General features: G+C 37.2%; 1 protein-coding gene across 1 annotated transcript; it reads right to left on the bottom strand.

The window, feature by feature from the left end:
• Positions 1 to 485: 485 nt before the first annotated feature.
• KLRF2 (killer cell lectin like receptor F2) lies at positions 486 to 14,778 on the bottom strand. Its single transcript, XM_032159021.1, has 6 exons — positions 14,602 to 14,778; positions 11,205 to 11,303; positions 7,459 to 7,506; positions 3,094 to 3,242; positions 2,723 to 2,835; positions 486 to 630 (listed from the first exon to the last, which is right to left on the bottom strand). Exons 1-6 carry the CDS (start codon positions 14,669 to 14,671, stop codon positions 486 to 488), a joined length of 624 nt encoding a protein of 207 aa, XP_032014912.1. The 5' UTR covers positions 14,672 to 14,778.
• Positions 14,779 to 23,023: the final 8,245 nt, after the last annotated feature.

Below are 23,023 nucleotides of genomic sequence, written 5' to 3'. Positions count from 1 at the left end.
TTGTACATTATACCCAGTAGGTAATTTCTCATTACCCACTCCCCACCAAACACTTCAGGCTACACAGATGAAAAATTCAGAATTCCATGCTTCAAATATTATATTTGTACATATACTGCTTCTTTCCTTCCAATCTACCACATAGCACATATAGCTAAATAACATTCCTTTAAAGTTGTTTTATTCCATGCTATTTTAAATGCAAAAAAAATCAAACTATTAAATAACTATTAAAATAATTACTAATTTTTTATTTAGCTTTTATTCTCAATGCCATGGAAAAGACAAATCAGAAATCCAAGTATAGAGTAAAAGTTCTGTGCCGAAGTTGTCTTTATAGTCAATTCAGGATAAAATACTTTTCTCCTATTTAGATGATGTCTGTTAGCAGAAACTTTCTGTTAGCAACTTTACCTAAAAATCTTAAGTCTTTAAAATCTGGCTCTGCTTTAACATGCAAAGTATTTCTATATTTTGTTGTACATTTACACACCACTGGTTCTATTGTGCGTCAAGATCGCATCTCTCTGGCAAATGCCTTTAAATGTGGAGCTACAGTCTTCAGAATACACCCACTTTCCTGTGATAACGGCACAGCTCCTGTCATCAGTTGGTCCGATCACCGAAAACCTAAGAGATAAAGGACAGATTTTTGAGCATTTATCTTAAAATGATGGTAGTATCTTTTAAAGTTTTCTCCAGCCAAACTTTTATAGGTAATTCTTCAGCAGCCAAAGTTTTTCAGAGGTTTTAGAATGGAATTTTCATTGCTAATGCAGCCTCTTTTCCTCTTTCCTATCTTAGTAACAACACCCTGAAAGCTTGGACTAGACTAGAAGACATCCCAGGTTCTTCCTTACCTCTCAAACCTCTCATTATATATACCTGCAAGACCTGAGTATTCTATTTCCAGATTATCTCTTCTATCCACTCACTTCTCCCAGCTTCTCAACTTAGACTCAAGCTACCATTATCTCTCCCTTATCTCTAGCCATAGCCTTCGAACTGACCTCCATAATTTCAATTTTGTTTCCTATCTATTAATTTTCCACATAGCAGCATAAATAATTTTTTATAAGGTAAGTAGATGCCAAAATGGAAGTTTTCAATAGAAACTACATAGTGATAGATAACACTATGACAATGTGAGTTGGGAGGCAGTTGCCCAAGATTTTGTTAAGTCAAAGTAAAAACTATTAGATGACTCTTAAATTCTTCATATAACTTCCACAGTATAAGGTTAGGATGATGCACAATGTATAAATGGAATGCCTTTGAAGACACCTATTTCGTAAACTATTCTTTCTAGTCACTAATGATTATTTAAGAAGATGCAGACTGAACACTGTTATAACCATCTGCATATGTGTTGTTTTCCTTAAATGATAAGATAAAAGCTTTTAAAAGGGATATTTTACCTTTATAGTAATGCTGGTTTCCAAAAAAGTAAAAAATAATATTAATTATAATAAAAATTAGTAATAAATCTTACTTTTTTCAAGTATTGCATTAAAAGCAGGTCCAGGAAATGGATACTACTTCATCCTTTAGTTTTATGTTTATGAAGGATGATAATAAATGTAGAATAGATGTATCCAGGAGTAGATGAATCTCTAAACTGAAATGAACTATGACTCCATGGCCTTTGCTCCAAACTTACCACATCTCAAGTGTTTTGGTAGTATGACTAGTAACTGAAAGCATAGAAGAAAATGTCTAAATGTGACACCAGAATTTTAAAGCCCTCTTACATGCAATACCTCATATTGTTCACATAAGAACAATGTGAAGAAAGTATCATGGATCTTTTTATACAGATAAAGAAGCAGGTATCAGGCTGGGAGTGGTGGCTCACACCTGTAATCTCAGCAGTTTGGGAGGCTGAGGTGGGTGATAGTTTGAGCTCAGGAGTTGGAGACCAGCCTGGGCAACATGGCAAAACCCCATCTCTACAAAGCATACAAAAAATTAGCCAGGTGTGATGGCACCACACCTGTAGTCCTAGCTACTCTGAGGCTGAAGTGGCAGAGTTGCTTGAGCCCGGAAGGTCAAATCTGCAGCAAGCCACAATCATGCCACTGCACTCCAGCCTGAGCCACAGAGCAAGGCGCTGCTGAAAAAAAAAAGAAGGAAGGAAGGAAGGAAGGAGGAAAGAAAGAAAAAGAAAGAAGGAAAGAAAGAAGGAAGAAAAGAAAGAAAGAAAAAAAGAAAGAGAAAAGAAAGAAAGAGAAGAAAAGAAAAAGAAATGGATATCAACAAGTTTAGTTGAATTTCTGAAGGGCAAAATTTTTAAATTCATGTTTTCTGATTTCAACTCCAGACCTTTCTACATATTCCAGCTTTTATTTATAGGTGAATTTTGTCTTTGCTTTCACCACATGAAAAGTATTTGCATAAAATTATTTCAAATAAGATTTAAATCAGCTTAGAAATTTAAAAAATATTATGAATTTTGGACAATTAAAATGCCAGGTGACAAAATGAATACTTTCCATCCCATTTTTCAAAATTAGTGAATGTTAAAGAAGAGAGGAAGCAAAGAAAAAAAGGGGGGGAAGGAAAGAAAGAAAAGAGAGAGCTAAAAAGGAAAAAGGAGAAAAAAATTTAAAGATAAGGGAAAACAGAGAAAGAAGGAAAAAAAGAAAGGAAAGTGAGGAAGTTTAATATAAAAATAATTATGTAAATAAACATTAGCACCCTTCCCTTACAAATAACTACTCACAATTCTGGAACTAAAAAGTGTTCATCTATCCACATCCATAGGTTCCCTTGGAATGTAACATATAGTCCAATCCAACCAAAATGTCCAGGTTTTAAACTGTTCTGTATGAACTCCTGCAGAGGAAATAGTGTATTTATTCATTCATTTGTTTAAAAAAATTTTGATGCCTTCTATAGTGTAAGTCTCTGTGCCGGCATTAATAAAATATATTTTTTCGTATGCATTAGCATTTTTTCACGAGCAATAGTAACTGCATTGTGGCTAACACATGTTCAACAGCAACGACAATAAACCTCCCATGCTCCTTAGGCAGTGAACTTGCACCTAGCCATTTTTCCTTGTGCAGTTAGATCCTGTTTTTGATTTCTCACCAGCTCATCCAAATTTTGAATCACCAGTAAATGTGCCTGTAGCTGTGTACAATCACGTTGACTCTCTTTCCACGTTTTAAAAGAAGTTGAAAACCAGTAACATTTCCCTTTGTTCAGCAGCCAGTCATTTGGGCACAAATAATTGTGTCCTAAAGGAAAATATAGGGGAAAATTAATTAAACTTTACAGCCAACAGGGAAGATATAAATATTATCAAATGTGACTACCTGGAAAATAAATTTTTCCAACTCATTTTTTTTTTTGGTCAATAAAAAGCAGTTCAGGCTAGGTGCAGTGGCTCACACCTGTAATCCCAGCAATTTGGGAGGCTGAGGTGGGTGGATCACCTGAGGTTGGGAGTTCAAGACCAGCCTAACCAACATGGAGAAACCCTGTCTCTACTAAAAATACAAAATTAGCCAGGCATGGTGGCCCATGCCTGTAATCCTAGCTACTTGGGAGGCTGAGGCAGGAGAATCGCTTGAACCTGGGAGGTGGAGGTTATGGTGAGCCGCGATCGAGCCATTACGCTCCAGCCTGGGCAACAAGAGCGAAACTCTTGTCTCAAAAAAAAAAAAAAAAAAGGAGTTATGTAAAATGAGAATAATTTACTAACCTGTATATTTCCAGGAGTTGGGCAGGGTTTTGGATGATGGAGTAGGGGAGAACAAAGCCTGTGAATTCTGATCCCCATAATCAGAGGAAGCAAATTATAACGTTTTTGACAGTTAATTACCAACTGAAAAAGTAAAAGCTTATTATTTAATTTCCTCCACTATCTGGTTCTAATTCCTTTGACATTTCAAGATTATCTTTACAACCTGCACTTCATGTCTGTGAGATTACTTACTATTACTGATGCATTGGGTACTTATTCTCCTGTGCTTTTCGTTCATACTGTTCCCTTAGTCTTGAATAGCCTCCTCTTCCTTCTTTACCCACTAACTTTTTCTTTAATGTACAATTATATTTCCACCTCAAAAAGGAAGCCTTGAACCAGTCAATTTCTGCTATCTGTAAGACTCAACACAGAGATACCATAATTGATACCTTTGCTAAAGCAAAGGACAAATGGTTTACGTCCTATTCACTTGTAAACATCTCCATATCTTCCACCTGATTGGAAGGTTTGTGAGATGGGACTGTCATATTCATCTTTGACTCTCTTATCATTTAGTACTTTGTATGTAATAAATGCTTATTGTTGAATGTTGAATGGTTGGATTAAATATTTCTAAGTTAAAACATCATATTTTCATTGTTAATATTTTAGTCTGTCAACTATGACCCTAAAATTTTATTTAAAAATTACTTTTAGAAATTAAACTATATGTCCAGCTAAGATTAAAAAAGTATATGAGCAGGTATAATTTGAAGAAGGTTATTATGACCTAAATTTAGATTTATGAAACTTCACATATATTCTTAACTCATTAATACATGCTGTATCAGGGCAAGTGTGGCCAATGCTGAAAAATTATAATTTAAAAAAAATTGAAAAGATTCAGGATAACTAAATTGTAATTTCAGTTGTACAAATACATAGTTGTTTGCTAAAAGGTATGAAATAACCTCTAATATACCTCCCAAGTTATGATTTGAGAGGGGATATTTATTAACTATTATTAGTGAGAATGTGCCACTTGGATGAAGTAATTTTATTATGTAGATATTGACAGACTGGTCAATGAAGTACCTACCACTGGAGTGCTGCAAAACACAATGAAAAAACTCCAAATGATGAGTGTAGCATTGTAAAACACCAAAAGATGCAAGATGTGGACACTAACTGTACAAAAGAGTTATTGTAGGTAACTCAGATTTAAGTCCCATCTTCTAAAAGAAGAAGAAATACAGGATGAAAATTGAGAAAAACATTTATTGAGCAACTCTTTATATCAATTGCTCTCTTAGATGCTTTACATAATAATAACAACATACACATATAGCCATTGCTGTGGGCCAGGCAGGTTTCTAAGCACCTTATATACACTTAGTTTCTAAAATAACTTTGTAGAGTTAAGTGACACCAGGAAGATATGAAAAGGAAAATTCAGAATATGAGAAATTGTGCCCAACCATGACCTACCTTTTGACAAATAAATGGCAAAAAAAAAACTAAAAGGAGGGGACAAGTGTCTATAAATTAAGACTCAAAAGGCATATTAACCAAATGCAATTAAAGTCTTTGATTATAATTCTAAGAAATCAAATGAAAAGAAAAAAAGACATTTTAATGCTGACTATTAGAGGATATTAAGAAGTTATTGCTAGTTTTGTTAGGAATTGTGGTAGACAGAATTCTAAAATGACCCCATAGGTCCAGCCTCTGGTGCACATGACCTGTGTAATTTATTCATAACTATGGGTAAGACCTGTGAATATGATGAAATATCACTCACATAATTAGGTTATATTAGATAGCAAGATGACGGGATTTTGAAAACAAAAGAAGGGTCCCCATCTGTTGATTTTGAGTTAATCTAAAGAAAGATTATCCCAAGTAGGTCTGGCTTAATCAGATGTAAGTCCATGAAAGAGGGCTGAGGCCTTTCCTGAAGAGAGAGAGAACTCCTGTTGCCTTTAAAGAATTCAGCTTCCATGTTTCGAGAGGGTGTACAAGAGTGACACGTGGCAGAGAAATGCAGAGGCCTCCAGAAGCTTAGAGGAGTCATAGCTGAAAGCCAGAAAGAAAGCAGTATCCTATACCCTACAACCACAAATAATTGTGCCAACACCATAAGAGAGAGCTTGGAAGAGGAACCTCAGCTCTAGAAAGATGGGTGGTCTGGCCAACGTCTACACTGCATTGCCTGTGAGACCCTGAGCAGAGGACTTAATTAAACTGTGCCCTGACTCCCAACTCATGGGAACTGTGAAGTAACAAGTATATGTTGTTAAACTGCTGAGTATGTGGTAATTTATTATATATCAATCAAAAACAAATGCAAGAGTTATAGTGAGATTGTGATTGTGTTAAGCAAAAGGAGCCTTTAGCTATAAGATTCACATATTGAAGTATTTAAATATTCAATGGTATAATATCTAGTCGCTACTTTAATATAATGTAGTTTGAGGGAGTGATGATGGTGGAGATATAGATGGAAAATATTGATTATGTATTGATAATTATTGATGCTGTTTTAAAGGTACAAGAAGATTTATTATACAATTCTCTCTACTTTCATGTATATTTATATAATAAAAATTTCAGTATATAATAAAAAATAAAATCCTATTGAGTCGGTGTCATTATTACCTCCAATTTACAGATGAAGAAATTGAGGTACATAGGGATTATTTAACTTTATATATTGATACAGCATATAAATATCAGAACTGAAACTCTAACTCTGTTAGCTCAGTTCTATAGCCTATGTTCTTATCCACTGCACTATACTGCCTCCACACTGTATTACTGTATTAGTCAGAGTTCTCCATAGCCACAAACAATGGCATTTACATATATGTATATATGTATGTGTATACACACACACACACACGCACATACACATATATAGAGAGATTTAAGATATTGTCTCATATAATTGTGGGGGCAGGCAAGTCCAAAACGTACAGAATAGGCTAACAGGATGAAAACCCAGGAAAAATTAATATTATATCTTCAGTCTGAAGGAAGTCTGGAGGTCAAAATCCCTCTTCCTTTGGGGACCTCAGTAGTTTTTCCAAGACTTTCAATTGATTGGATAAGATCCACCCACATTATGGAGGATAACCCATTTCACTCAAAACCTACAAATGCAAAATCCAATTTCATCTAAAAAATATCTTCCCAGTGACATCTAGACTGGTATTTGACAAACTGCCTGGGTATTGTGGCCTAGCCAAGTTGACACAGAAAATTAATCACAGTTTGTTTAATCCACATTGAAATATTCTATGATACAGTTATTATTATAATATCCTCATTTGAAAGTTTAAAAAACCATGTTTAATTTGCCTAAATTCATGTGAAGAGTTGTTTGAAATCTCTTGATTCAAACATAGGTCTATCTCAAGCCCACACTCTTCGCACTACAGCCAACAGCCATTACATGGCACACCTATCAGTGGATACTCGATAAATATTTGGCAAGTTAGGTATGGCAGGAAATCCACTATCATCCTGTTGTTGACTCACTAAAACCCTATTTTTTTTCCTCCTAGAAATCACCACAATCGTCCTGCCTTTCAACCATTTGATACACAGCAGTGGCACTGAGGAAGAGGATGTCCTTTTCAGTCCCATACCTGTCTCCACCAGTGCTGTTGGCTTACTCTGTAACATGGGTGAATACAGGAAGAGGGAAGTCAAAACTGAATTTACCCCTAAGAGTAGCACATAACAAACAAAAAGAGTATTACCTGATAGACTGCTGATGTTTACATTCTGGGAGAAATCCATTTTTTTATCTGTTCTCAGTGCAAAGAAAAGATATGAGAAACATTTAAAAATTAATAGCAATCTAGGTACATGAGAATAAAGTACCAGCAGAAAATGAAGGCATACTAATAAAAATTGTGAGTTTCTCTTCTCCTATGCATCCACTCCTCTTCTTCCCCAGATTTAACTACATTTCACCATATCTGTTTTTAGTCCTTTAAGTGCAAATCACAATTCTATTTTTTAATTTTTATTATTTTTATTTAGTTTTTTGAGATGGAGTCTTGCTCTGTTGCCCAGGCTGGAGTGCAATGGCACGATCTCGGCTCACTGCAAGCTCTGCCTCCCAGATTCACACCATTCTCCTACCTCAGCCTCCCGAGTAGCTGGGACTACAGGCGCACACCACCACGCCCAGCTAATTTTTTGTATTTTTAGTAGAGATGGAGTTTCACGATATTAGCCAGGATGGTCTTGATCTCCTGACCTCGTGATCCACCCACCTTGGCTTCCCAAAGTGCTGGGATTACAGGTGTGAGCCACCATGCCCGGCCTCCAATTCTAAATATTATGTGAGATCTTAGACTTCATATATGATATTACATTTTTGTATTTTTTTTCCCACTGGACTTTTTAATTGACATTCTTTTTTCTTTTCTTTTTTTTTTCATTTTTATTAGTATTCTTAACCTTTTTTTTTTTTTGACACAGGGTCTGGCTTCGTCACCTAAGCTGAAGTGCAGTGGGCCTGATATCACGGCTCACTGCAACATCTGGCTCCTTAGCTCAAGCCATCCTCTTGCCTCAGCTTCCCAAGTAGCTGGGAGTACAGGCGCACACTTCCACACCCAGCTCAAGCGCTCCACCTGCCTCGGCCTCCCAAAGTGCTGGGATTACAGGCATGAGCTCCAATGCCTAGTCTTGATCTTATTTTCCCTTGTTGCAGACCAAACAAAAAAAAATCTTTTGACCATATCATCAAGTTCCTTCAGCTTCCTAGTTGCATTATTTATAGTTTGTTTTCATACAGACAGAATTAATTGCTAGCTAGGAAAACAGAACAGTTGTTAATTTGAAAAGTCTTTTGATTATAATCTTGGGCTAGCTTCATTCTATCCAAAGTTAGCCACCCACCTCCCACATTCTTTTTTGCTGTTGTTATTCCAAAAGAATGAAGGGAAAAAATATTTACTTGATTACTCTTGTTTCAAATCTAAGTTAAAATCAAGATTGCTCGTAACTTTGAAGGCATTGCTCCAGTAGAATCTTTTTAGGTGCGTTTAAAAATCTGATGCTAATTTGCTTTGGGAAAAAACTAATTATTTATGTAAACCCTTTAGGATTATATTTTTTACTCATGATGTTCTGAAATTATCTATCTATATCATCTATCTATCTATCTATCTATCTATCTATATCTATCTATATCTATTATATATCTATCTATCTAATCTATCATCTCTTTCTATGTATTATCTGTTTTTGTTTTCTGTTCCGAACTTAGTGGGTTCTTGTAAGCTGAAAACTCATGTTTTTTGGTTTTGCTTTTACTCTTGAAAAACGGTTTATATTACTTTTTTCATTATTTTATATCTACTTTTCTTCACCTATTTTCTTCTTCTGGAAGCTTGTTAAAAGAGCTATTGACCTTCCTGGATAAACAGGCATTTTTTGATTTTCTGTCTCAGATATCCTCTTATATTTATTTACATTTTTTTTCTGACATTTTGCTCTATGCTCTGGGATATTTGGTTAGCTACCATGACTTTTCAGAGGAAATGGCACAAGACATAGCCAAGCTATGTAGTAGACCTATACACTACTCCCCTCTCTCACTCCAAAACCAAAACAAGGGGGCATACATCTTATTGCACCTATCACCAGTCCATAAATCAGGAGCTCTACCTAGCTCTATCTATATATCTCACTGTTTTAGAGAGTTCTTTTCTTTTTTTTTTTGCATGATATAGGGGCAAAATCCACTGTGTAACTAGACCAACAGATTGACAAGACACCAATCAAAAAGAGCATGGCTTAGAAAGTCTTTCACTTAATTAGTTTGCTTCATTTTTTTTGGCTTTCAAAAGTTATTTTATTTTTAAATTTAATTGGTAATAAGCATTGTATGTATTAAAGAATTATCTTGTTTTAGACCTCCATTTACCCTCTGACTCTCCTCTCTGAAATGGAGCCCTGCCTTAGCTGAGCCATGATGAACAGCTTTCATCTACACTGCAGCTGTCTTTTATGCTTTATTTGAACTAAGGTTCTCCCCATTGATTTGTCCAATAGCATTATACTATCCACTTTTCATTTTCTTTAAAATTTTCTCCCCTTTCCATTCTATGTGCTTTGATTAATTTACTCTATTTTGCTATCTTTTCTTGTTCTATGGATAGATTACTGGGAGAGAGGAGATATAAATATTTATGATCAATACTCCATTTTGACTGGAAGCCATGAAGAATATTTTAAACTGGTCAAAATCCAAGGACAAATTTTATAGAAAGACACATATTGTAATTGTTACTAATTTATTAGAATAAAAAATATGGCTAGAAAAAAATATTTTTCCTACTAATAATTCATCAACGTGTCAAATTTTATTGATTTCTTCTCAATAGCGTTTTTCTTTAAAAGAATAATTATTGCATCATTTATGTCATTTTACCATTTATATTTTATTGAAGAGAAAACTGATTTACAAGAGGGCACAGTGGCCTGTAAAGATCATACTCAGTGTCTAACAAGAAATTATCTCCTGAATTTTAGGAACATTTTTAAAGCCATAGTAATTACTACAGTGGATTCAACTTCTTAGAATTACTGGTTAACAGAAAGCAATACCTACATAAATAGATTCATAATGACTAAAAATAGTCGTTTAACACTGAATGTTAAATAAGTGGACATTTTCAGGTAATTAGTAATTGATTTCAATATAGCATTGAACAAATTTGAGGTATATGATTGATATTTAGAGAAGAAATACATTAAGGAGAATATATATTTGGTCTGAGAAAAGTCTGATATTTTCCCTTGTTGTATTGGGAAAAACACAAAATTGCCCAATTGCCCAATACAAATATGGATCCTTTATTAAGAAGTAAAGGATCTTCTATGCTACAGAAGTTGCTTTAGGACTCACCTATTTTTAGAAATCTCATCTCAAAAGCCCCCAAAATCTATTTCCTGTCATGTTATATGTAAAACACTACTCATTTTAGCTCACAGCCTTAAAAGCAAGACAGAAAATCAAAGCAACTATGAATTTCTTTGGTTGTTCAAATAGAATAGCTATAGTATACACATATAAGCACCACTTCAGGAAGAAAAATCTGGAAGTCTACCTAAAATGGTTTTCAGATGGATCTTAAAATATATATATATGCTTAAATAATGATCTCACAAAGCGATACTGATGAGCAGATACTCTTTTAGTAAAAATACATTACTTTTTAAATTATAAAGTCAACCTCTATTAAATTATAAAGTCAACCTTTAAATAATAAAGTCAACCTCTATTAGGGGTTCTTTATAAGAAAAGATGCAGAATAAATACCAAGCTTGCATTTGAGCATTTAATTTTTTAAATTTAATATAATTTTATAATATGATATATACCAGTTTTGGGCTACAATGTAGCGCTTATCTTGGCATTAAGAGGAATGAAGGATCAACATTTATCTTCTGAAAATATTCAAATAAATAAAAATTTACTACTCACGCCAGAACTTCAGGTCAATCACTGTTATAATGAAAATAAGGATCCCAATGCATCCAAATATGAGCAGAAGACAATAATATTGTGGATATAGGGAGAAATCTGAAATGTTGAATTTTACTTCATGAATTTTAGAATTCTTGTGATTATTCACTTTATAAATATTTTTCTGTTTCATTTTTATTACAGAGACAACTCATGTTCATTTTAGATACGTCATTAGAATTTACGATTAAGTGAAAATTTAAAAATAAAAAGTCTAGAATCCCAAACTAAGGAGATACTACTATTATTAAATGTTTTGAATTGTACTGACATAGACTTGTTAATTATTTGGTGGTGTTTTTGAGGACCTAAAAATGATGTCTTAAATTCCAAACATATTATACATACAAATACATATGATATATATTATATAAATTATATATGATGTAAATATTTGTTATAACATATTATATAAAATATAAATATATACAATGTAAACATATATTATTCTATACATGTAAATTATATAGAAAGAATTATATATAAAATGCATATATCTATGTCAGGCACAATTATGTGTTTTATTCAATTTAGTGACTCACTGTTAAGAAATAAAAGAGGGAAAGAAATATTTATTAAAATTCCATTATATACCAGTCACTGTACTGGAAACATCCACATTTTATTTCACCTTACACCTGTAATGTATTATATTTTTCTGGGTTTGACTCTTTAGACAGGAATCAGTTTCAGCCTAGGTAGTATTAGATCTCCAATTAATGATGCTAATATGACATCTCTGCTATAGTATTTCATTGCATTACAGTTGGCAAGAATAGTTTCCTTATAAAGGAATAAACAAGTAATCTCTAGAGAGGTTAAACAAGGACATGTATATTATAATCCTCTTTCAAATTTAGCTCCTTTTTTCCACATATTAGCACTTTTGAATAAATTGGATGTATACACTTTTTTCACAAAATTATGACAGGTTCCTTTTATATGCAGACATCATATAATTAATATCTAAAATCTAGAATCATTCTAGCCAATTTGCCAGGCTAGTGGCCAAAGAGAAAGCAAAGTAATTTGAGATACTCTGATAACTATTCCCTAGTTTTTATTATTTTATTTATAAACAAGCATTTAGTTTCATCACCTTGGTTGTACATTTCACAAATAGTTTGTCTTCTAAGTGATAATAAAAGTGCTGTTTCTCAAATCTAATTTCTGTGTGGATGCCTTACTTCAAAAGGCTTTATGGATTTACTGCATCTGATTAGATCTATAGTATATACTTAGAGAATTTACTATATGTAGTGTACCTTTTGAAATTTACTACTCAATTGTCTGTATTACTGAGTAAATCCAAAATAATTTTCTTTCTTTTTCTTCCCTGTAGATATTTCTGCTGTTCAGGCAAATATGGAAAGACTTCTACTGAATTGAAAATCGTCAAAATACATTTCTTCAATTTTATGAGAAAATACCAATCAAGAGTATATGGATCTGTAGTTAACAAGTGCTCTTTCCATACATGCCAGGGAGGGAGACTTTAAACTTCTTGCCAAATAAGATTTATAAAAAACAGAACAATAGATCGAAAATTAATATTTTCATGTAAGCCATGATTTACATATATGTCAAGCCAGGTGAACAGAGAGCTGAGTACCTGAAGTGCAGTATGCTGGCCTATCCTAGCAATGCTTGGCTAAATGCCATTGGCTTACACAGGGCTATATGAAGAAATTGCCCTACAAAATCTGCTCGTGCTACGATTGCAAGAACACCAATTGTATTATTTTATGTGCTTCACGAGAACTCAGGAAAATATTTTTTCTGATTTAGGACCAAGATTAATTATATCTATCTCAAGCAATAGGTGTAACTTTATCTTATATACAATATGAATTGAATCTTACCTAAGGGTAAGACTTCCCTTAGGTCTATAATAACAAGGAAGCTTGGAAACAAATGTATGGCAAGCACAAACATGCCTACAGTAATTTTTCTGGCCCAATTTATTTTCCCAACCCTATCCTTCTTTTGTTCATAATTTAAATGGATATTATCTTATATTTTATGTATCAATACTCAGATTTTGTCTCTGTACACATTTGTATATTAAAAAGTAGTTTATGGATTTAAAAATCGTAAATTTAGTTTAACATCCACATAAAAGCATCATTAGGTAGATTTTTCTTATTATAAATCAAAGTATTGAGATTTAAGAAGGCTAAAAGCTTCTGCCAAGAGCCGTACATTTAGTCTGTGGGCTTTAGGGTCTGAATAATTTTTTTTTTTTTTATGGAGTCTTGCTCTGTCACTCAGGCTGGAGTGCAGTGGCATGATCTCAGCTGACTGCAACCTCCGTCTCCCGGGTTCAAGTGATTCTCCCACCTCAGCCTCCCAAGTAGTTGGGATTACAGGTACACGCCACCATACCCAGCTAGTTTTTTTTTTTTTTTTTTAGTAGAGACAGGGTTTCACCATGTTGGCCAGGCTGGTCTCGAATGCCTGACCTCAGGTGACCCGCCCAACCTCTGCATCCCAAAGTGCTGGGATTACAGGCATGAGCCACTGTGCCTGGCCTGCCTCAGTCAATTTAACACCAATGGTACTAGTTTTTGCTGCATGGAAGTAAGTTACTATTCAAAAAGTAAACATTTGTTTCATGATATTAAAACATAAAAAAGATCCTGAGTCTTCAGATAATAAGAAAAGTGTCATTTTGTGGGGGACGCAGGGGAAGTTTGCATTTGCTAGATATAAAATGGGATAGTACACGAGAATGTTCAATACATATGGCAGAACTGCCACTGTGACTGGTAATTCTGAATTTCTGGCCTATGTCATCTTAACTTAGGTCTTGGCTAGTTCAACAAGATTGTTTTCAAAATTCCTGAAAAAACAAACAAAGCCAACCACAGAGCAGCCCTAAGGAGCAAAGATTAACTTTTTTTTGTTTTTTTTTTCTCTCTTCTCACATTCCCAGTGGATTGTTCTACCAATCCCATAGGGCTTTTATGAAGATTAAAAATATTATATATGTATAAGCATAAATATATATAAGCATATATCTATGCTTTAAGTTTATATAAATCTTAAGTTTCATAGGAGGAAGTTTCTGTAAAAACACAATTTTTCATCCTTTTCTTCGAAAGTTATGTTCTTATGCTACAACACACAGGATTACACATTGTCATATTAGCATTTCTCTTACCTCATGGCTCTGAAAATGCAGCCTTTTTATTGTTGATGCTTTCATGAATCTAAATAATCTAACAGACAATTTATGACCATTTTTATATTCCTTATTATGATCAATTTTAAGACCTTAAAAAATTCTAAGATAATTCTCTTCCTAGAAGAATAATGAAATTTTAAATGTGGTGATGGGGAGCAATATTCCTACCTTTAGATTTCTGCTTCGATTTACAACGATTCTTGAAACTCAGCATCATATACCCATCTTCATTCTCCATCTCTTCAAATGTTTAATGTCTTATTATCCAGAAAATAGTACAAAGAAAATGGAAACTAATCTCAACCTTGGATATGCCTCTTTGGCACAAGGTACCAAAAGAAAACTAAAAGGAAGGCCAAAAATAGTCAAAATTTACTGAGACACAGATGTCTAAAACCACACAGGATGTGTTGGTAAATGAAAATGGATATAAGCTTGTTAATATCTGGCTACAATTCTGTGAATTTCAAGGTAAAGGTAGTTAGTGTGTTCTACTGTTTTCAATAAATGGACTTGTGTGTTCCTGCCACTTGCGTGCGGTGTATTAGAAACATAATTCCTTCCTTCATGTCTTTTACAATAAAGTAAGAGAAAAAATAAAATAAAACAAATAATCTCTAAACAAACAAAACAAATGTCTAGGTAAATAAAAATTCAAATTAAAAAAGTTAAAATAGCCATATTGCTATTTGGGACATATTTGACTAGTAGGGTCCAAATAACAATGGTTAGGTGGGACAAAATAGGAAAATAAAAAATCAGCAAGTCTCAAGTTAGTGAAAATAGGAATTGCTTGGAAAGAATTTAACTTTTTAAACTTTTTTGTTTGTTTGTTTGTTTGTTTGTTTGTTTTTCAGAAAACGCCAGACAGATTTTCCTTCAGTAGGTGTGGCAGTTTATTTTGTGTCAACTTGGCTGAGTCACAGAGAGTCCAGATACTTGATCAAACATCATTCTGCTTTTTTGTGAGGGTGTTTTTGGACGGGATTCATATTTAAATAAGTGACCTTCAAGTAAGGCAGATTTGCCTCCTCTGTAATGTGACTGGGCCTTATTGAGTCAGTTGGAGCCTTGAATAGAACAAAAAGACTTGTCTTCCCTGAGTGAGAGAGAATTCTCCAGCAATGGCCTTCAGACTTTATCTGTGGCATTAGCTCCTCCTGATTCTACAGACAGTGGACTTTGCACTTGAATTGAGCCTTCCTAGATACCCAGTCTGTCCATGCCCACTTGCAGAATTTTGACTTACCAGCCTCCATAATCACATGCCTTATTTTATATATATTTTACTTAACACACACACACACACACACACACACACACACGTTAATGGTTCTGTTTCTGCTACATGGCCACTCAATATCAATCCATTGATTTAACACCAGAGTATCTGGGGAAAGTGGCTGACTCCTTCCCACAGCACATGTTGTGTTCACCTGATTATTGAGTCTTCTCCTCAACACTGGATGTCACTTGCGAGTATTTACATGGGAATGAATATTTACACACACCATGTCCATTCTGTATGATCTCTATATGTACCTCTTAGCTTCTCATTCATTCTTCTATTTTGTTCTTTTTGAGTTTCTGACAAGCCATCTCACCTATTAGTTTCTGATGAGACCATTTAGATTTATTTCTGAGTGCTTATCCTTCCTGTCAGGTGCACAACCAGACATATCATCCAAACTTCTGTTCCGTGGGAAGACTTACCTTCACTTCTGTCTTTCACAGTCTTCTCTTGAATGGGACTGTAGTGTGGCGTCTATTCCAGCTGCTGTATTTTACATATCCACTGATAAACCTATTTTTTTCAACTACTTCAGTGTAAGATCGTACAGAACCCTCTTTTCCATCCCCAACCTGGGCCATAGGTATGGTTGAGGTGGAGATAGCAAAGGAATGTGAACAGGTGCCATCGGAGTCTGAGCCATCTGCTCATGTAGTTTACTGTGCTTCTTTCGAACTGTTCAGGCCTTGCCTCCAAAATGCCACAATTATGTTTGTGATAAAATGCTTCTGTGCACTTCTAAATATAGGGTTCATTGGGTCAAAGTGGTCAAGTTGGATCAAGTTAATGGTGGTGAACATATATCTTATAAAAATATATGGTAGGTTTACTGCCTACTTTTCGCCAGGAACAGTTGGCATGATAGCATCAATGTAATGAATCTATTGTGTGCAACCAGTTCTGAGGTATAACATGTTGGGAGCCATATCAAGATGATTTAGTTCCCTCTGGGCCATCTTATAACAGAGATCAGGAGAGCTGACATACACCTGGGCAAGGCAGCAAAGAAATACTTGTTATTTCTGTTTGTAAATACAAGCTGGAAACCATCACAGGTTCTCAGCTTTTTCCCAGTGTATAGTCATTCAAGAAAATGCCTGAAGTTTCCTCCGGTTTAGGTGTTGGGGAATAAATATGATAATTACACCTGTGGCCATGTTACAATGTCCTTCACCAAGAGACCAAACCTACCTCCTCCCCAGTCGAGTGGTTCCTGGTCTGCGAAGAGCTTTGCCTACTAACTATATTGAAGTCTGGGGATTGGGTAAGACACAATGAATCTCCTCTCTGAAAATATGGGCTAAGTTTCTGGGCAACATACATGTAATTTTCCTTAACATATCAAGCAACTCCTTAGTCAAATATCCTTTTTTGTTTGTTTGTTTTTCTTTTCTTTTCTTTTCTTTTCATTTCCCAAAATTTAAAATCAGCTAATCATTGTCACAGATTTCTGTGGATGAAAACTCTGATTACTAATCATTCCCTCTGGCTTATTGTGGCAACTGCAACCCCTTGGCCTCTAGAATCAAATTATTGCCATTGATATCAGAAAGCCTGATTCTGCTATAGCATCTCCCAATACATCTATAGTCAACAGAGAACAGTTGCCACAGCAGGCCATCACCAGGTTCCCTCACAAAAGCATTCTCCATCCCCCCATCCTCCTAAAAAATCAGTTCACAAAACTGACCTTGAAGAGAGGAAATCAGAGCCGGGAGGAGGCTGTAGAAAGGAGAGAGAAGGTGGTCAATGACCGCCTAGCCTCCTCACTGTATAAAAGGTGGCAACCTTCAAACTGTTCCCCCACCCTCCATCCTGGGCTCCAGACCCCTCAGTTCTACCCAAGGGCCATCAAGCTTCAGAAACTTCTCTTCCCTTTACCTTCTATGTCTGGGCTAATTCTCTCAGTATGGGTCTAACAGATTTGGTGGGACTGAATGCCAAAATATTTTAGAGTATCAAAACTTGAAGATGTCTAAATTTTGTATCTTAATGTTTTTCCCAAACTATAGATTTATTCAGTGTTTTCTATATAGTTAGTAATTAAGTTCTGTCAGTTTAACCTCCTGCATATTTCCCTAGTAAAGTCATTACTTCCCATTTTAAAAGCCATCATCTTGGCTCAACCTCCATGTGAGCTGACATTATTCCTTCATGGCATTTAGTCTCCTTTTGCCCTCTCCCCTTGGCCCATATAAAACAAAAGAGTATCTTTAAGGGTTGAGATACTCAATAAATGTGATGCCCCACAAATCCAAAATAGACATAGAAAATGTGCATCTTTTACAAAATTCATATCCTCATGTATGAATTAGTTAATAAAAGGAAGTCTCCATTCTCTCCAGAAACATTACAACTTTACACTTCTGAAATATAGAATTTCCCACACCCATACCAGATTATTATTTTCATCTTAAATGGGCATTTTTTTTTCAGACAGGGTCTTGTTCTGTTACCCAGGCCAGATGTAGAGGTGTCGTCATAACTCACTGTAACCTCAAACTCCTGAGCTCAAGTGATTATAGACACATTTTGAATCTGATAGGCTGTTGCATTGTTTCACTTCAGATTTCTTGAATTTTCATTGTGTTTAGACAACTTTGGATACAGTGACTATATATGCATTGTTATGGGTTAACTATTTGTGCCTCGTTCATTTTCTGTTACTAATGTATTTATGACTATTCCTCTGTATATGTTCATTCATATATGGATTCATTCAATAAGACTTTTCCAATATGTTATGCTACAGCCACAGTTCTAACCACTGAGAATACATCAACAAGTAAAACAGATAAACGCCTCTGATTTCATGACTTCATGGAGCTTTCACTCCAGTGGCAGAGACAAAGACACGTGTTACCCACTGCCCAGGAGTTCATATATGTTTTAAATGTGAGTTACTTTTATTGTCTTATGAAGCTCAGTTAGTGGTGCTGTAGTGTAACCATAGTCCAATTAGAGCTTTCATCTACATCCAAAACAACCTTTCTAAGAACCAACTAAACTTTATTCCTCGTTTATCAGCAGGTAATAGGTAATATCTTAGACAGCCATAGACATGAGCCGAGGGAGAGGTGCCAGTGAAAAGTTGGATAGTATCATTAGTATCATTTCTGAAGCTTGCTTTTGCTCTCTGGTTGCCATAGGGGTCTTCAGCTTGCCTTTTCACTGAGAATCTGCCTATGCTGATTCTGGATATACCAATCTCATAATATAATGAATTGCTGCTGGGAGTGCCTGAACTTATATTTGGTGAGTCTTACAGTTTTCTTTTTCTTTTCTTTTTTATTTTTTCTTGAGAGGGAGTCTCGCTCTGTCACCCAGGCTGGAGTGCCATGGTGGGATCCTGGCTCACTCAACCTCTGCCTCCCAGGTTCAAGTGATTCTCCTGCCTCAGCTTCCTGAGTAGCTGGGATTACATGCACCCACTACCACGCCAGGCTATTTTTTGTATTTTAGTAGAGACGGGGTTTCACCATGTTGGCCAGGCTGGCCTTGAACTCCTGACCTCAAGTGATCTGTGCGCCTTGGCCTCCCAAAATGCTGGAATTACAGGCATGAGCCACTGCGCCTGGGTGGGTTTCATTTTATTAGTGGCAGTTCAGAATATATGGATGCCTGATGACTCACATCCAAGTAATCTATTTCTGCAAGGTCCAGTAGCATGCCAGGAGCTATTTCACAAAAGCTCTATAAATGCTTAGCTATAATTGACCTGGTATTGCTCTAGGACTCAAAGGATCAGTAGAAATTATGTTTCACCCGTTAGGACTTGGCTATAAATTCCACAAAATTTTTTCTCACCACTGATACCTCTGGTATTAAGGTGTGCGATAAGTTACATGGCTCCAATGGTAGAGATGCTACCTACGGCTGCAGCCAGATTTGTGGAGGAGTCCATGTTTACTCTCTGGGCCATGATGGGAGCCTTGCAGCCTTTTGTGTCCCCTAATGAGAGGTGACAGCTTGCTGGCAGTCCTCACAGCCCTCGTTCGCTCTCGGCGCCTCCTCTGCCTGGGCTCCCACTTTGGCAGCACTTGAGGAGCACTTCAGCCCACCACTGCACTGTGAGAGCCACTTTCTGTGCTGACCAAGGCCGGAGCCGGCTCCCTCAACTTGCGGGGAGGTGTGGAGGGAGAGGCGCAGGCGGGAACCGAGGCTGCGTGCGGTGCTTGCGGGCCAGCATGAGTTCCGGGTGGGTGTGGGCTTGGCAGGCCCCGCACTCGGAGCAGCCAGCCGGCCCTGCCGGCCCCGGGCAATGACGGGCTTAGCACCCGGGCCAGCGGCTGCAGAGGGTGTGTTGGGTCCCCCAGCAGTGCTGACTTTCTCGCCGGGCCTTAGCTGCCTTCCCGCAGGGCAGGGCTTGGGACCTGCAGCCTGCCATGCCTGAGCCTTCCACCCCCCTCCATGGGCTCCTGTGTGGCCCGAGCCTCCCCGACGAGCACCACCCACTGCTCCAAGGCACCCAGTCCCATCGACCACCCAAAGGCTGAGGAGTGCAGGCACATAGCGCAGGACTGGCAGGCAGCTCCACCTGCAGCCCTGGTGCGGGATCCACTGGGTGAAGCCAGCTGGGCTCCTGAGTCTGGTGGGGAGGTGGAGAACCTTTATGTCTAGCTCAGGGATTGTAAATACACCAATCAGCACCCTGTGTCTAGCTCACGGTTTGTGAATGCACCAATCTACACTCTGTATCTAGCTGCTCTGGTGGGGCCTTGGAGAACCTTTGCGTGGACACTCTGTATCTAGCTAATCTAGTGGGGACGTGGAGAACCTTTATGTCTAGCTCAGGGATTGTACACGCACCAATCAGCGCCCTGTCAAAACAGACCACTCGGCTCTACCAATCAGCAGGATGTGGGTGGGGCCAGATAAGAGAATAAAAGCAGGCTGCCCAAGCCAACAGTGGCAACCTGCTTGGGTCACCTTCCACACTGTGGAAGCTTTGTTCTTTCACTCTTTGAATAAATCTTGCTGCTGCTCACCGTTTGGGTCCACACTGCCTTTATGAGCTGTAACACTCACCGCAAAAGTCTGCAGCTTCACTCCTGAGCCAGCGAGACCACAAATCCACCAGAAGGAAGAAACTCCGAACACATCCGAACATCAGAAAGAACAAACTCCGGACACGCCGCCTTTAAGAACTGTAACGCTCACCGCGAAGGTCTGCAGCTTCACTCCTGAGCCAGCGAGACCACAAACCCCCCAGAAGGAAAAAACTCCGAACACATCTGTACATCAGAAGGAACAAACTCCGGACACGCCGCCTTTAAGAACTGTAACACTCACTGCGAGGTCCGCGGCTTTATTCTTGAAGTCAGTGAGACCAAGAACCCACCAATTCCTTTTCAACTACTTGAGACGCGCAGGCTGGAGACTTGCTTGAACCCAGAAGGTGCGGGCTGCCGTGAGCTGAGATTATGCCACTGCACTTCACCCTGGGTGACAGAGTAAGACTCTGTCTCAAACGAAAAGAAAGGAAAATTATTTGTGGCAAAATGAAGCAAATGCATAATAGTAGCATAAAAAAAAGAAAAACCCACCAATTCCAGACACACTAATGTATATGTCAGAACTCTATTTCCAGATATGAACAATGGCCCTTCAGTATCCAACGAGGCCTACCGGACATTGTGTCCTCTACTTTTTTAAAGAGATGCCCTGGCGTGCCCCAAACCCATGTAAACATAAAAATTCCACTGATGCACTTCGGGAGGCCGAGGCGGGCGGATCACGAGGTCAGGAGATCGAGATCATCCTGGCTGACACGGTGAAACCCGGTCTCTACTAAAAATATAAAAAATTTGGCGGGCGCCTGTAGTCCCAGCTGCTTCGGAGGCTGAGGCAGGAGAATGGCGTGAACCTGAGAGGCGGAGCTTGCAGTGAGCCAAGAGTGCGCCACTGCAATCCAGCCTGGGCGACAGAGCAAGACTCCCTCAAACAAACAAACAAAAAAATTCACTGATGTGATTCAGTGGCCATTCAATCTTTGTTGTATTCACAACTCACTGAAGTGTATGCATCTTACCAGTGTCTCCAACGTACTTGCTCCTTCTTTCTCATCTAGTTCAATTGTATAATGTCATTAGCATAGTGAACAAGAGTTAAATTTTGTAGACTGTCCAAGCAGTCCAGGTCTCTTCACTATATTATGATAGATAGTGGGAGAGTTAACAGACCTGCGGCAAGAATATAAGTGTCTACTCATGTCAGCCCTAAATAAATACCAAATATTTTTGGTACTCATTTGTTAAAAGAGATAAAAAATAATTCTTTTGCCAAATTAGTGGCCATATTTTCCGTACCTGAGCGTAGGGTAATTTGCTTTAACAAGTATACCACATTTAAATCAGCAGCTACACTTGGAATTATTGTTTGATTGAGCTTGCAATAATCAATCGTCATCATCCAGAATCCATATACTTTTGTCAGAGCTGCACTGGTGAATAAAATGGAGATAAATGGATACCAGCATCCTTGCGTCTTTGAGGTATTTATGGGTGGCAATAACCTTTGTCATTCACTCTATAATGCAAAATTATTTTGGGTTTACTATCATGTCCAGTGGAGAGGAGGGGGGCAGTTTCAGGAGCCTTGGTCTTTCTCACCACAGTACATACCATGCTGGCCAAGGAACCAATGTGAACTTTGTACCAATTCTTAAGTATGAGATGTCCCATTATGTATTCAAAGACCAAAGAATGTCTACTGGGTGAGTCGTTGGGCCTACTGTGAACCAGACATAAGCAAGTACTCTATTACTGGGACTCCATAAGCTTCTACTCTAACAGGAGGGTCATGATCCTTTCTTGCAAATCAATGTCAACTTACACTTGCATTCTGTAATCCTAGAAATGTATGTCCTGGATTTTTTCCCAGTTATTCAAATAAATGGCCATGAATCCTGTTGTGAACTGATTTGTGCTCCTATCCAAACACATATGCTGAAGACCTGACCCCCAGTGTGACTGTATTTTAAGAGAGTGTCTTTAGGAGGAACCTAAGGTTAAATAAGGTCATAAGGGTAAGGCCTTAATCTCATAAGACTGGTATACACATAAAAAGAGGTGAAGATACCCTCTCTGCACATACACAGAGAAAATGTCATGTGAGGACACAGTGAGAAGGCAGTAGTTGGCTCCAGGAAGAGAGACCTCATTGAACATTAACCTGGCTAGCACCTTGATCTTAGGCTTTGAGCCTCCAGAATGATTAAAAATAAATTTCTGTTGTTTAAGCCACCCAGCCTATGTTATTTCATTATTGCAGCTTAAGAAGACTAATATAAGTTGCACT

This window comes from Hylobates moloch, unplaced genomic scaffold, assembly GCF_009828535.3.
Source record: "Hylobates moloch isolate HMO894 unplaced genomic scaffold, HMol_V3 SCAFFOLD_8, whole genome shotgun sequence".
NCBI classification, from domain to species: domain Eukaryota; kingdom Metazoa; phylum Chordata; class Mammalia; order Primates; family Hylobatidae; genus Hylobates; species Hylobates moloch.
Note: the sequence above shows the minus strand (reverse complement) of the source record. Positions and strands in the feature narration are given on the sequence as shown.

Excerpts from the sequence above, each read along its gene's own strand:
- KLRF2 (XM_032159021.1), bottom strand. The coding sequence starts at position 14,671 with ATGGAGAATGAAGATGGGTATATGATGCTGAGTTTCAAGAATCGTTGT. Across the intron at positions 11,304-14,601 it reads ATCGAAGCAGAAATCTAAAG|ATTTCTCCCTATATCCACAA; the intron begins GTAGGAATATTG and ends TCAACATTTCAG. Across the intron at positions 2,836-3,093 it reads TTCAAAATTTGGATGAGCTG|GAGTTCATACAGAACAGTTT; the intron begins GTGAGAAATCAA and ends TTTCCTCTGCAG.